The 15,532-nt window shown below is 47.3% G+C and overlaps 1 protein-coding gene across 1 annotated transcript in view; it reads left to right on the plus strand.

Moving 5' to 3' along the window:
* map1aa (microtubule-associated protein 1Aa) overlaps positions 1-12,361 on the plus strand; it is a gene marked incomplete at both ends in the record, with an annotated part of 28,272 nt that extends 15,911 nt beyond the window's left edge. Inside the window, 7 exon segments of the mRNA XM_079997970.1 lie at positions 3,436-3,518; positions 4,118-4,258; positions 4,437-8,199; positions 8,857-11,551; positions 11,553-11,554; positions 11,721-11,956; positions 12,206-12,361. Of these exon segments, the coding sequence (XP_079854096.1) occupies positions 3,436-3,518; positions 4,118-4,258; positions 4,437-8,199; positions 8,857-11,551; positions 11,553-11,554; positions 11,721-11,956; positions 12,206-12,361 (7,076 nt within the window).
* Between the last annotated feature and the right edge of the window lie 3,171 nt (positions 12,362-15,532).

Raw genomic sequence — 15,532 nt, forward strand, 5'->3', positions numbered from 1 at the left:
AGTCATCGGGCTTTGGCCACCTAAAAAGTGGGTGGGGGGCGGGGAAATTCCACCGTGCGAGCGCGCCGAGCGGTGAGTCAGTGACTGTAAATCTCCTCCAGACGCCCCCGCCACTGGAGGAGTGCGCTGCCTCTCGCCGCTTTTCGCTTCATTCCACAACGTCTCGAAAAAAACACTTAACACTGTGAGAAACTCTGCGCAGCACGGCAGCGTACGTCCAGCTCCATTACAGGAGCGATCGTGCCCACGGCCAATGATTTACACTGCGGTTGTAAATCCCTGCGTCGACGCCCTTTTGGGAGAAGACAGGGAGCAGAGCATTGCAAGCGCAGGATATGTGATTTGTTTTAATGGTGATCGTTGCTGTGTAATTGGGTTTACGTTCCATGACGTTCGGGGCGTTGCAGGGACGAACGGTAGCTCTGCTTAGAGTTGAGATGCAAGTAAAGAGGTAACGAGAGGGGCGTGATAAAGCTATGCAGTGTGGAATGCTTCATTTCCCCCCAGTGTTACCTGCCGCGTGAGAAACTGGGTCTGGAAGTGTGAGGGAAAAAAAAAAAAAAAAAAAAAAAAAAAGAGTGACGCCAACCTCCAGTTGATGGAGGTTGGCTTTAAATCTGAAAACATCAAAAACACAATGCGCTGTTCATCCTGTATCTCACTGAGCCACCGGGACAGTCACAGTCTCAATTATACCACTAATAGTGAATTTGATATAATAGAATACAATACAATATATATTATATGTAGAATAGAATATGCAGACTATAATAGAATAACTATATTTTTCCATACGGGAACTCCCAGTGCTCCTCCCCCCAGCTGTGCTGTTCAGCAACCTTACACGCCAGCACAAGCTTAAAGGGTCATTCCAGTGATTTGGGGAAATTGGCTTTTTGTCAGTCTTGATGATTCAGGATTCAGGATTAAGACGAAAAAAATCTATACCAATTTCATCCCTGTGCGTCCAGAGCGAGCGACGGGCAGCATGCTAACTGAGTTAGCCCAATGCATGGCTGCAGAGGGGTTCGGCTAGCCTAGCTCCTGTGAAATGACGGGAAGTGCACCCTCCGGCGTCTGAAACGCTAGCTTTACAAATAAAAAACGAGTAAAAAAGGAAAACGTAAAAATGAGATCCTAAATGCAGCCACATTCAGAACTATATTATTGACACATAACTAGTCATCCATCCCACTTATCAGCTGTGTGCGCTGCCTGTGAGACCCAATGCGCTGCTGCTCTAGGGTTGCCAGTTGATTTCCTTTCCCGTTTCCCAAAGATTTTTTTGCTTTCATTCTCAACTCAAGCTTAATCAGTGCGCCCGATGAAGCAGGTTTAAAGCGGGTGCAGCCAGGACTGACTCACATTCAGTCTCCTGAGTTTGTTAAAGGAAACAAACACACCTGCTTTGGGGATGGGCTGATAATTTGACCGTGTGCACACACAAAACACGTTGAAATAGCCTTTGGATTTCTGTCGTGTATATGATGTTATTTATTTACCGTTATTCCTTTCAGAATTTGGAAAATAGAGGGTGTGACATTCCAAACCAGAGCACTTATACAGTGGCTTTGAACGTGACTCAAGAGCAATTATTATTTTTTTATGACTTTACTCTATGTCAAGGAGCGGATCTCGCAGAGCGGGTGAGACATGCTGTAAGCTGCTGAAGGTCATAGAGAAAAAACATTTGAAGGTTCTCATTTCAGTTGTGTAACACAGCTTCATTGCATCTAAAAAATAAAAAATAAATTTTAAAAAATGCGCCGCTCGGTCAATTCCATTTATCCCCCTGCACAAGGGAAATCTGGCGGATTTCATAACACTTGGAGAGAAGTAAAAGAGAGGCAGAGGGCTCTTAATATCATAATCAATATCAGTATCATGTTTGTTCTACTCGCCTCCGGTCAACTGCAGGCCAATAATCAAAACAGGATATAGTCTACTATGAGACGGTTGTTTTGACTCCTAGAACAACTTTACAGTTGAAACGACGTACCTCGGGCATGCTGGGCTGTGCCCCCCCCCCGTGGAGTCTCTTGGGTTTAAATCAAGTCTTTCTACTCTATTTTCTCGCTCAACCACTCTGCATATCTAAACTGTTCACCCACGTCAGAAGAGGCCGTATCATCATGAAACCAGGCCGGGCTGTGTTTAATTCTGCCGCTGATTCTAATTTTACCATCAGCCTGCACAAATCGCCTCATGTATCGGGCTTGTTGGCCGTCAGATGCTGGAAAAGCTATTAGCATGTGGGACCATGGCCGCGCCCCCGCGGATTTCCCCCCGCCTTGTTTATGCGTGCAAAGTACACGTATTGACCTTACATTTAACCTCCGGATAGAATGGCGTGCGGGTTCCTCGCCTGGGCCCAAATTATTAACCACGGTGCCCTTGCCGCTGTCGCTCAGCAGTGCAGGGACGTCAGAGGAACACATCGCTGGGAGACGTCGTCAAAAGGGACATCACAATTTCACGTGACGATGTTAAAATACGCTTTTCCTTCTCCCTCCAAGTATGCATATTGGTTTTACCGTATTGCTGCGCTTGTGACCAGGAGCAGGCAACATTCACGCTATATCAAAATATTGTGCGAGGCGAAATCCCAGTTTCTAATCTCATATCCCAATAGTGATACTACAGTATAACAATATATCGCTCAGCGCTACTCATCATCCCCCCGGCCGATTTTGGAGCGGTCCTTCTTGCTAAATACAGATTAGATCTTTTGTGCCAAAAATAGATTCCCTGGGGAAGCGACTGCATGCTTATCTTGCTGCTGTTGCCTTGGCACTTGCCGTCACCTCCTATGGGTGCATTTTCTCATGCAGCACAAGTCTCCTCACTCTCTCTCTCTCTCTCTCTCTCTCTATTGCTCTCTCATTTTTTTCTCTTCCACTCCCCTCCCTCCATCAGAAATGCTGCAATGCGTCTCCCTTAGCAAAGTCTGGGTCAGTGTAACTCAACTGGCGGCAACAGCCAGATAGGCGTCCCCATGGCAACAGCCAATGAGGCTTGTGGCTGAGGGGTTTTTGGCATGACTGATGTAATTGTATGGGAAGAGAGTGCATTCAGGGGATTAAACTCATCAGAATGCTTTGGTTATTGTTGGCGGAGAAATAAGGTGGCCAAGGGGGCAGAGGAGTGGGGTGGGTTAGGAGGCTTACGCGAGGCTGAGTGTGCAGCCTCGTCGTGGTGGACAGATAGACCTGCTTCTATATTATTATGAAGGAGCCCGTGCTTGTTATTCCTTTATCAAAGCATGTCTTGCATTACGGCTGCCCTTACTGCCGTTACGTCCCATACAGCCAGATGCAACCTCATTTATTTAACCTAACCTCGATCCTCAGCGTTGCAAATACGTAGCATCGGTTGTAATGCTGGAACACACAATGCCGTTGGATTCATGCAGCTTCTTCTCCTGTGTGTTCGCAGGCCAACGAGTCCTCCAGTACAAAAGCGCTGTCCTTGAGACCGTGGTGCTGGTGAACCCTGCAGAGGACACCACCGCTTCAGAGGTGAGTCACACCGGGATGAGCCGAGACAGCACCCGGTGCCCCCCCCCCCACCCCCCGTCCTTTAACCACGGCGAATGTCTTACTTGTTTTTTAATGACAGCTGTGTGAGGTAACGCGCGGTCGGGGACACTTCAAAATACTTCAGCAGCACGTCGTCTTTGTTCTTTGCTTTGTCCGGTGCCACCACATCTAAGGCTGGTCAGCAAATGACGCTTTGGGTCTTTTTTTTTTTTTTTTTTTTTTTTAATTAAAAAAAAAGAAATTGAAAATATTTCTACTTAACTAAATGGACAACTATTGACCAAATATTTCTAGATTATTTCATTTTCATTCCATTTTCTCTTTTAGTGCGCATGACACTCATAGCACTAGGATAGATGTGTGATTCATAATTTATCAAACGAAGGTTATTTTTATTCCACTGAGGAAATTCTGACTGTGTTGACCTTCATTTTGATTCATTTTATTCAGTCATGATGCAGATCGTTTAGATCCTCAGTTACACATTTTATTTTGATGGTGAACCATGGAAATTTGTTTTTAATGATGTTCAATACTCATCCTCACAGCGGTTGTGTTTCCTCATATAATCTACCCAGGTCCGTTCTTTGCTGTCTGACTCTGCTGGGCACAAGTTGCTGGTGCTGAGTGGCCAGAGCTCTGAGCAGGGAGGCGACCTCCTGCTGCAAGGTGGTGCCTTCACCTGGAAACACTTCTCTGATATTGTGTGTGATCCTCAAGTAAGTCTTGCACAGTGACAAATGTGAAAATACACACAATGTTGGTATTGCAGTGTACCGGAATGTGAAAACTCACAATTTATACATCATATACATATAATTGTCCATCTTAGATAACGTCCCTCTCTTAGTTGGATTCTTGTTGTTTTTTTTCCTCTCTCTGTGGTGGTTGTCCTAGGTGGTTGAGATCCATTCCAGGGCATCTTCAGAGCAGCTACCAAGGCTGACAGTTTCCTGCCAGGGAGACGGGGGCTGGTGCTCCTTGGGGCACAGCCAAGAGCCGCAGTTGCTCCAGAATCTGCTGGAATACCGTCTGAACTCTGAATCCTTACATCCCGACATGGACGGAGTCGCCGAGTTTACAGAATATGTGGCAGAGACCGTGGACATTCCCTTGCCCTTTGACCTTTTGGAGCCTCCAACTTCTGGAGGCTTTCTAAAGCTCTCTAAGCCCTGCTGCTACATTTTTCCAGGCGGGAGGGGGGACTCTGCTCTGTTTGCTGTTAATGGATTCAACATCCTGGTCGATGGAGGGTCTGAGCGGAAGTCCTGCTTCTGGAAGCTTGTTCGACACCTGGACAGGATAGACTCTGTTCTGCTCACCCATATTGGGGCGGACAACCTCCCCGGCATCAATGGGCTGTTTCAGAGGAAGATTGCTGAACAGGAAGAGGAGCGGACCCAGGAATCTGGTCCCAACAACTATGGTGACTGGATGAAGAATCAAATTTCTCCCGAGCTTGGGGTTGTGTTTTTTAATGTCCCAGAGAAGCTGCGGACACCTGAATCTGCTCTGAAGGTAAAGAAAAGCATTGAGGAGGCATCCCTTACACTGCAGTACCTCAATAAGCTTGGTATCAAGCCAGAACCTCTTTTTAGGGTTGTCAGTAACACCATTGAACCGATCACACTTTTCCACAAACTCGGTGTTGGAAAGTTAGACATGTATGTTCTTAATCCAGTTAAAGAGAGCAAAGAAATGCAGTTTTTAATGCAGAAATGGGCTGGGAACAGCAAAGCCAAGACGGGCATCACAATGTCCAATGGAAAAGAGGGAGAAATATCCGTCCCGTATTTAACATCTGTTACGGCCCTAATTGTTTGGATTCCTCACAGTCCTACGGAGAAGATAGTCAGGGTGCTGTTCCCTGGTAATGCACCGCAGAATAAAATCTTTGAGGGCCTTGAGAAACTGAAACACCTTGACTTCCTGCGATATCCGGTGGCTACCCAGAAAGACATATCCTCGGGTGCACCACCCCCTGTCATTAAACAAACCAAAATTAGGTCAAGGACTGATAGCAAAGAAAGTCTTAAATCATCCCCCAAACCACATGCTAAGACGAGCAAGAAAGAAGCCAGTGGGCAGGATGAGGAGTCAACGAGTGAACAGACTCAAGAAAATAAAGTAGAAAAGAAAGAAAAGAAACTCAAAAGTGACAGTGCAAAAGCCACTAAACAGCAAAAAAACAGTGAGGTGGCCCCTCAAGTCGCAAAACTAGAGAACAAGAAAGTGTCCAAGGAAAAAACTGTCAAGAAGGAAAAAGCTCCCAAGATGGACGAGAAAAAGGACAAAGAAAAGAAAGAAATCAAGAAAGAGAAACGCGAGGTCAAAAGGGAGAATATCTTGAAAAAAGAGGAGAAAAAAGAAAGCAAAGGCAAGGACGATAAGAAGAAAGACCCAAACAAGCCAGAGCTGAGAAAAATCACCAAACCTGACCTGAAGCCACTCACCCCAGAGGTGAGAAAAACTTTGCACAAAGCCAAGACTCAGGCAAAGCCTAAGACGGATAAAAACAATGCTGTAAAAGAGAAAACCGAAGAGAAAAAGCCCGTTCCCAAAAAGTCACCTGAAGATACACCGGCAACAGTCTTGGCAGACAGGTCCATTTTGTCCTCTCCTGAGGATCTCACTGAGGACTTTGAGGCTCTAAAACGAGATGAGCTGGCTCAGTTTATGAGTGAGCCCATTCAAAATGATGTGTTGTCTGGGCATACAGATTGCACTGATACTAAGCTTCATTCCACGGCCTGCCCCGATGAGAAAATTCCATCCAAACACACTGAGATCGCTCCCTTGCCTACAACCCCAATAAAAGAGAGAGAAGACAGCAAAGATAAGGATGCATCACAACACATCGCAGACATCGTACAGAAGGAAGAAAGCATTGGCTTTGATAGGAAGTACGAGCAGGAGAAAATGGAGAAATATGAGAAATACTCCACAAAGGCTGATATCAAAGACGCATCTAAGAAAAGCGACAGCTCGGAGGAGGAGGGTGATGTGATTGAAAAAGCTGACTTAGAGGGAACAGAAGATGATGAGGAGTTAAAATACAAAACAGAGGAGGCAAGGAAGGACAAATCTGGAAAAGAATGGGACCCCAAGCCAACTGATACGAAAACCCTCCCAACCACAGCCACATCTGAGAAGGTTGCAGCAACTTCTGCCTCTGAACAATTCTCCTACATCCAAGATGAGACCATCCCTGGTTACTCGGAGACAGAACAGACCATCTCTGATGAGGAGATTCACGAAGAGACGGAGGAAAGGATCCCTCAACTGCGCTATGATGTGGGCACCTATGATATCTCTGTGCCCGATGTCCCAGGCACCTTTGACTCAATGCACGGCATAAAGGAAATGAAGACATCTGCTGTCTCTGACATGGCAGATCTCAAACCCAAAGGTTTCATTGGAGGTCATGACACGGTACTTGCTGGTTACCCCACCATAATTGCTGCTCCCCTAGCGGAGGAAGAGCACATCTCCTCTGCCACGTCCATCACAGAGTATGATAAACTGTCCTCCTTTGCAACATCTATGGCAGAGGACCAGTCCATAGCATCAGTGACAGCCCCACGGACTGAGGAGACTGGAAGGAGCTCTCTTCTACTGGATACCATCAACAGCATTCCCTCCCGCACAGAAGCAACCCATGGGAAAGAATATCTCCACTCAGCCGGAACAATCTCCCCAACTTCCTCTTTGGAGGAAGACAAATGTTTCAAGTCACCGCCATCTGAGGAGTACCAGCCCATTGTTCCCGAGATGGAGGCTGTTACAAAGATCAAACCAGTCCACGAAGAGGAAGAGGATGATGAAGATGAGGATGAGGACCAGACTCCCAATGTTGACATTCCTTTGGGCAAACTGCAAGAAGGCTATGAACAGGCCACCTCTTTGATGCTCCAAGAGAAGGAGAGATCTCCTCCAGCGACCATGTCTTCACCTCCCTTTACTGCCACAGTGTCCTCAGCCATTCATACTGATGAAACCAAGCGAAACCTCTTTAGCAAAGAGGAGCCAAAGATTGTAGATGAAAAGAAGCTACCTTCTCCCCCTCCATCTTTCTCCCCTGGGTTAGAGTCTGGGTTCATGCAGGAGAGCGAGGAGAGATGTCTCAGTCCAGATGACAGCACAATGAAACTTGCATCTCCCACTCAGTCGATTCCCACCAGCAGTGGTTACTCTCCAACCGAGGAAAAAGACAAGACAGAAGAAAAAGATGACACGATGAGCAAATTGAAAGCCGACGCCCAGAACACAGAAAAATCAGTCACTATTTCAGACAAAAGTGCCTTCATTGGCCTGCCGGGTGACCAGACAACATTTGAAGGATCTGAAGAATCAGAGGATGATGAGGAAGTAGATGATTATTATGTCAAAAAGGACCTGAAACCCGCTGTTAAGGCTAGGTTCATGGAAGAGAAGGAGGGAAGCTTCCTAGATGATGACTTCCTTTGTGACGAAAAGTCTCCTAAGGAGGAAAAAGATAGTTTGGTAAAGGAAGACAACCTATCATCTAAGTATTCCCAGGATACACAGGTCAAACCATCAGAAAGTACACATGTCTCTGGTTACACAGACTTGAAACCTAAAACCCAAGCGATGTATTCAGATGAGGAAGAAGAGGAAGATGAAGAGGACGATTTACCAAGTGGGCTAGGATCTCAGCCCTCGTCAGTGGATCAATTCAAAACAGTCTCCAAAGACAAGGAGGAGAAAGCTGACCATGTGGAATTTAAAGAGCCTGAAAAAAGTGTTCATTTCAGCCTGTATAATTTCCCAGAAAGGGAGAGCAAAGAAAAGGGGCCAGAAAGAGAAATGAGGCAGGATACACCCTATGTGCATGGCAAAACATTTTCTTATAGTGACATTTATGATAGTAAACCAAGCTCAGTGGACTCAGTGGATTCATATCAACAGGAGTACTCAGATAAGATGGAGAGAGATGCAGTAAAAGGCGAGATGCATTCAAATAAGTGCGTCTCCCCTGCTTCCTCCACTGCTTCCTATGTCTCCCCCTCTTTCTCAACAGCCTCACACAAGCTGTTCGAGGACGAAGAATTTACCAACTCTTACGGAAAAGATTCCTCTAAATCATTGAGCCTTGATGCCAGGAGCCCTTCAAGTGCACCAACTTTTGAAAAGAAAGAGAAAGGACAGGATGGATATGAATATAGCAGAGAAACCTATTTTCCATCCATGGCTGAGAGGCCAGAGGCTTCTTCCACTTCCTTATCATCAACAAAAGACTACCCTTTCAAAGATCACTCTGACAGTGTGACATCCCAAACATATCCCACAATGACAGCATTAGAGGCCGACAAATCCTCTCCTACAAGCTACTATGAGAAAGGTGCGTCTTTAGAGGTTGATATGAGAAAACTAACAGCAAGGGATGAGGAGGACTATGATGATGACGTAGTCATTGATGATGACGATGATGAGGATGATGATGACGACGAAGAAGAAGACGAAGATGATGAGGTCGCCAGTGATTCAGATATTGAGAAAGGGGCCAAAGAGAAATCTGAGAAGGAAGTAAAAAGCCCAATCAGCCAAATGTTCGGTGCTACCCAGCCTGAGTTTATGATTTCTATGGCCGGCTATGGCTACGACAGTCAGAGCAAGCCATGCACCACAGAAAGCAGTGCCAGCCCCCATGCAAAGGCTGGAGGGGAGGCTGAGGCAGCTTCCCCATCCCCCATTGGGAAGCCTACAGATATGGGAGCAACAGGCTTCTCTGTCTCCTCTTCTGGGTTTGACTATTCATATGGATTTAGAGAAAAAGACTCATCCTTATCAAGTCATGACAAAGACAAAGATAAGACTTTCTCTCTGAAATCAACAGAAGATGACTATTACCAGAATGAGATTACAGATTCTGAGTTTGATAAGCAAAAGACACCAGAACTACTGAGCAAAAGAACGCTGGATACCAGCTTCCAGTACACCACTACTGCTGCTCCAGCTTATTCCTCCTCTTCTGCTTACAGCTATTCATCCTCCACTTCAGGGTCCCTCTCCACCAGCCGCCAGTTTGGAGAGGATGTGGAGACACCTGCCACTGCTGAACCTCTGTTTGAGTACTCCACCTTTAAAGAACACTCGCCAGGCATGGACTCTCCCATGTCCAGTTCTGGAGGTGCAAAAGATGAGTATCTGGAAGTGTCTGAGAAACAGGTCAATGCCACCACAGCCATCACCATGACTTCTGTGTCTACCCCTAGTCAAGCTCGCTTCTCACCCCTCAGCCCATTTGAGGAGGTCAAGGCCTTCTCTTCACTCTCTTCTGATGTCTTGGCTGATGATAAAAATGAGCACACATCTTCTCTAAGTGGATTCATGGACAAGGGCCCTCAGTCTGATTGCTTCTATAAACCTGAGTGGTCAGAAGGCTCCAAGCTTGAAACAGCTAGTGGCTTTGGGGCCTCAGCTGGACCTTTCTCACAGCCCTCACCAACTTCCAAGGAAAAGGAATCAGTCAGCGCAGCTCTTTTCGGTGTCACTTCCTCCCCACGCCTAGACACGGCAGCCAAACATTATTTTGAAGAGTCTGACAGCAGCGAGGAAGAGGATGAGGACACGTATGTGCGTGAGATCACACAGAGGTCTTCCTCCAGTGAACTGGCGAGTAGGCTCTCATTCTCTGACAAACCAAGTGCTTCTTTCCCTACCGCAAAGACAGATGGCACACTGCCTGATGTTCTCAGCTCATACATTCCCCAGTCTCTCAATCAAAGCAAGTCAGACACAGCCAATGGCCCAACGGAAGTCAGCATGACCTCCCCCATCATATCTGGTGTTGCAGCCGGTAGTGGTGTAGCCTCAGGCCTCCCAATGACTGAGCCAAGACAGGAAGCCGGTTACAAAAGCACCTACGAATGGGAGATTCCTAAGCCGAAAATGGGAATGGTTCCTGGAGACTCTCCACCACATTATCGCCACGAGGAAGAATTTGAAGAGGAGTGTGAGATGGAACCGGAGCGCCCTGCCCGCCCTCTCTCTCTCTCCTCCACTGACCAGCCATTCCGGTCCCCATTCTACACAGAGGAGTGTAGCCAAGGAGGGAGAGATGATGATGATGATGAAGACAATGAGGAGGAGGAGGACAGTGACCAGGACATCACTGCTCATGCACAAATGGGAGCCACTGCCTCTTATACCAGCCACACCTCCCCAGGTAACTCCTCCTCTGAGCACAGGCAACGCAAAGGGGACCTCTCACCGTCCTTCATTAACCCCTGCATGGAGCAGCTGTCAAGTGAAGAGGAGGATGAGGAACAGGGATGCAGGAGTGACCAATCACAAGAGGGCATTGAGCATGACCTGTCAGTCAAGGAAAGGGCCCACAAGCAGCCCCACCATCAGTCACAGAGCAGGGATGGCGGCTCTCTGCATCAGCCTGGTGGAATGTCAGTTGGGTTGGCACTGGCTACCGAGGACACCCCGCCAACCTCCGTCAGTGAGTCTTTGGCCTCTCAGTCAGATTCAGATGTACCCCCAGGCACTGAAGAATATCCTTCCGTCACCGGAGATGGAAACATGGACTCAGACGAAGATGCAGACTTCATGCCTGTAGATAAATTAACTGCTGTGGGGGGAGGCAGCCATCACTCTTCCTGCGTGAGTAGCCGCGATCCCCCTCCTACCCCTTTAATGGACCCTTACCCACATCCCCCTCACCCAGATGTTTGCATGGTTGACCCAGACTCTCTGGAGAATGGCCAGAGTCAGGGCCCAACGAAGAAGGAGGTGAAACCAAAAGCCCTAAAGAAGACATCTGGGAAAACCAAGTCGGCCTCCCCGGCCAGACGCAAGAAGTCTCCCATGCCCGTCAAACAGACTTCATCGCCCCGCAGTGCATCACTTAAGAAGAAAGAGGGGGACAAGAGCTCCAGAATGTCTCGTCTCTCTGACGGACAAGGATCCAGGGATGATGAAGTCTCAAGGTCCAGCTACAACCCAGGAAAAGGACTGACCAACGGTGTCAAGAGCAGTTCTGGTCAGTAGAACACAAGCTTATCTTAGGTTGACGAAATGTTTCTAGCCAGCTTTGACATTTAATAGTAAAAAGGAGAAACATTTCCTTTGTGGTAAACTTTGCATAGGATGGTGTTTATTGGTGTTGAGTCAAATCGTGGACCCTTGTCTGTCCTTTCTCTTCCGAAATAGGCTCTCAGAAGTCAGCCACTGCCGCTGGTCTTCCCATTTACGTGGATTTGGCCTACATCCCCAACCACTGCAGTGCCAAGAACGTAGACCAGGAGTTCTTCAAGCGCGTTCGTTCTGCGTACTATGTAGTGAGCGGGAACGACGCAGGGAGTGGTGACGCAGGGAGCGGGGAGCCGAGCCGCGGTGTCCTGGACGCACTACTGGAGGGCAAGGCCCAGTGGGGCTCAAACTTACAGGTAATGTTTCAGAAGCGTCTTATCTTAGAGGCGATAGATAAAAAGGAGTTTGATCTCTGACAATGAACCTCCATGAGCCAAGCCTCTCCGATGCTTTCTATTTTGGGATCATTTTCATTTTATAGCTTCGGCGATTGAAATTTATATTCTGTTCTATTATCCTTGCTACCTACAGTATGTGGAGCTCTTTGCACCCCTTTCTTTCCTCCGGCCCCTGACCTCTGTCCTTCCCGCCGTCTTCCTCCTCAGGTGACGTTGATCCCCACCCATGACACAGAGGTGACCCGTGACTGGTACCAGCAGACCCACGAGAGGCAGCAGGAGCTCAACATCATGGTCCTGGCCTCCAGCAGCACGGTGGTCATGCAGGATGAGTCGTTTCCAGCTTGCAAGATAGAGTTCTAAGACCGCACCCACCCGACCCCCCTTGACTCTCTCTCTCTCTCTCTCTCTCTCGCTCGCTTTCTCTCTCTCTCTTTCTCTCTCTCTCTCTCTCTCCACATCTGTTTTTAATTGCTCCTTTTCAATGCCTGCTTGGCGGATCTGTCTCTGCTTTGGACCTTGGCGAACTTATTAGAGCCTAAAGCCGACACAGAACCGACTACCAATCTACTCGCTTTTTACGAGATCTTTATTTAAATATTGTCTTCTTGTGACTATTTGGATTACAAGGTTGCTCTTCTAACACACAAGTTCCGGCGCCAAAACCATCGTCATCACCCTGTGACAGTGAGAATTCCATTTTTCCTTGCTCCTCATGACACCTGCATCCAGTGGCCGAGACAATTCCTCACAAACCTCCATGATAAACAGAGATGATCAGCCCTGTGCAGAGGAACATCGTGCGAGTCTTATCCTGACATGACAAAAGTTATATATTTTGAACAAATATCCCAAAAAAGATATTTGGACATACCATACAGTGCGGTACTATACAGTATATGCGTGATGTATAAGATGATCGTTGTCTTCAAACTGGCCTAAATCAAAGCACAAGTTTGTCATCACACACGACTTTCAACATAATATTTGGGTCACTGATTGTGCTCAATCAATTTTTTATTATGTTTGTCATCCGAAACAAATCCAGTCGTTAAACTTTGTGCCTACTATCGACATAGTGACGTAGATAACGTTCCGAGTAGCATCCGGAAGTCGATTCGATGAGTATTTTGAATATATTTGCTGCAGAGAGTGGTACATCCTTTAGAAAATGGCGTCCCTGTGAGTCATGTTGAATGAAGGGAAAAACAGTTGAGATTCACACAATCTCATCGTCCATTTAGTCTTAGCCGTATTTTCTTTCAATGCCATTTAAGTGATATATGTTTTGGTCGTTTAAGGACAACGGGACAGTAAGGAATGCATTCAAGTTCAAATAATTAAAAAAAAATAGGACTCCGGATCCGGAACAAAAAAACGGATAAATGTCTGCAACACACCTGTCAACACTTCAAATGTGTTCAAGGGGAATGTTGTGTTGTTTATTTGGCCAAAACGACCTTAACCTGCACTATGCAACTTTGCAACAAAAAGAGCACAGATTTTTATTCCAAACTCTGCTCTGGAACGAGGGAGAGTGAAACCCGGAGGCGAGGGGGAGGTGGAGCTCAGCGGGAGAGGCGGGGGAAACACAAAGTGGAAATGAGTTCTCGCCGCCGGGAAAACGTGATCTGTTCGGTGGCGCCGTATCCGGCTTCGCCGACCCGACGACCTCCCCGCGTTCCTCCCCGCTCCGACCCGGGCGACAAAAACGAGCCTCTTTCAAAAATAAATCAGCTTCTCTGCCCAAATTGATGGAATTGTGGATGACCGGGTTTCCTTAGTTGTTCGCTCACACTTTTAAGTTGATGTTGTAAAGTCTCTTCGTCAAAAAGTGACATGACGTACGTTTATTCTTCGTGATGTCATCAAGTAATTTGGCAAAAAATGAATGTAATATTGAAAATCTCGTGAGTTACTCTTTCAATATGTGTTCAGGATCGACTTGGTGTCGTTTATTTGCTTTTTTTTTGTTTCGTTGCCAACGTGACGTAAATGTGAAAGCTCTGTAAATTAATGAAGAATGTATTCCACTACAGCAATAGGAACATGTGGCCGTGAGGAGAGCTGAATGGGTCGGGTGTAAAAGGTTTCGCAATACAGCTGAGGAAGACGCTTTCCGGGCGCTTTGAGAGCCGAGGTCAGAATCACCCACACGTGCCTTTCTGTCCTGAGGGAAATGGAGCGGGCGTCGGCGTTTTTTTTTTTTTTTGCGTCGTTTTATTTGTTTTTATTTTTTTTCCTCGCCGTCCCGCGTTCCGTCCGTAGCTGCGACGGCGCCGGAAAGGGGTATCCGTCGAAGGGAAACCGCCCGGGAACGGGACGCACCGACGCGTCGATTCAACCTTTCTGATTTTGGGATCTCGCAGCTCCGAAGGCTGTGACGTGTCCAGGAAGCGGGGGTCGCGGGCTGAGCTGTTATAAACAGAGCAACCAGTGTCTGAAGTTACTGAACGAATAATAAGTGCTTGTTGTTATCCTGTCATACAATTTGAACAAATTAGATTTAATTGCGCTGAAAAAAATGTGTAAAACGCGCCTTTTTTTTTTTTTTCCTTTTCTTTCTTATTTTTTTTTTGTATTTATTAATTTTTAACGTGATGAAAATCTTGTGTCCAAAACGGGCCTTTTATTGATGGTTAACTTTGGGACCAGAAAACATAATTTTCACGATCACCCTGACCGATTGGATTTCTATTCCGTGACACAACACAACTCAGCATTTGTGAATCAGTCGGTATATGTAAACTCATTTGATATCGATATGTTTTATATTTTTTTATGCTTTATTGTCTAACGGGACACATTTTTATCGAGCTCCGATAGCGACTCTGGAACAAACCGCACAACAAGATATCTGGACCAATTAGCTGCGAACCATCCGCGGACCATTCGCAGTCCTTGCCGAAAAATCGGAGCCACCTCCTGCATCACACATCACGGAATTTCATCTCGATCAAAACCTTTAAAAGTGCCACAGGCACTTTGATTTCAGCAGCGGGCATCGCCCGTGCGAACCCCACGCCGTTCATTTGAATGTCGTAGAAGCAGATAACCTTTACGTCCTCCGCAGAGGACACCGACCTCTGGGTTGCCTTCGTTACCGCGCGCTCCGCGGCGCAACCCCCCCCCCCCCCCCCCCCCCCCCGGCCACGGACCCGACTCGACGGTCGGCTCGAGCTGGAACCCGGCCCACGCCTCCTCGCGTGGTCAATCCGTATCGACGTGGGGGGGGTTGGGCTGAGACGGTGGCCAAGCGGCGGCCAAGCGGCTGCCAAGCGGCGGCCAAGCGGCGGCCAAGCGGCGGCCAAGCGGCGGCCAAGCGGGATTTTTCTGACTGAACGACGGCGAAGCCCGATCAGTATGAAGAAATGAACCGTCCCTGTCACTCCGAGCTCTTTTGATACCGCTCTCCCAGCGCCGCCCAGAAAACAGCGGAATCAACGGCTTTGATACAATATTACGGAAACGATAATACGCGAGTGGAATCATAATGTCGTCGGTTTCGCCGGCGACTCGCCGCGTTCAGACACT

Source organism: Zeus faber, assembly GCF_960531495.2.
Source record: "Zeus faber genome assembly, chromosome: 3".
Lineage (NCBI taxonomy): Eukaryota > Metazoa > Chordata > Actinopteri > Zeiformes > Zeidae > Zeus > Zeus faber.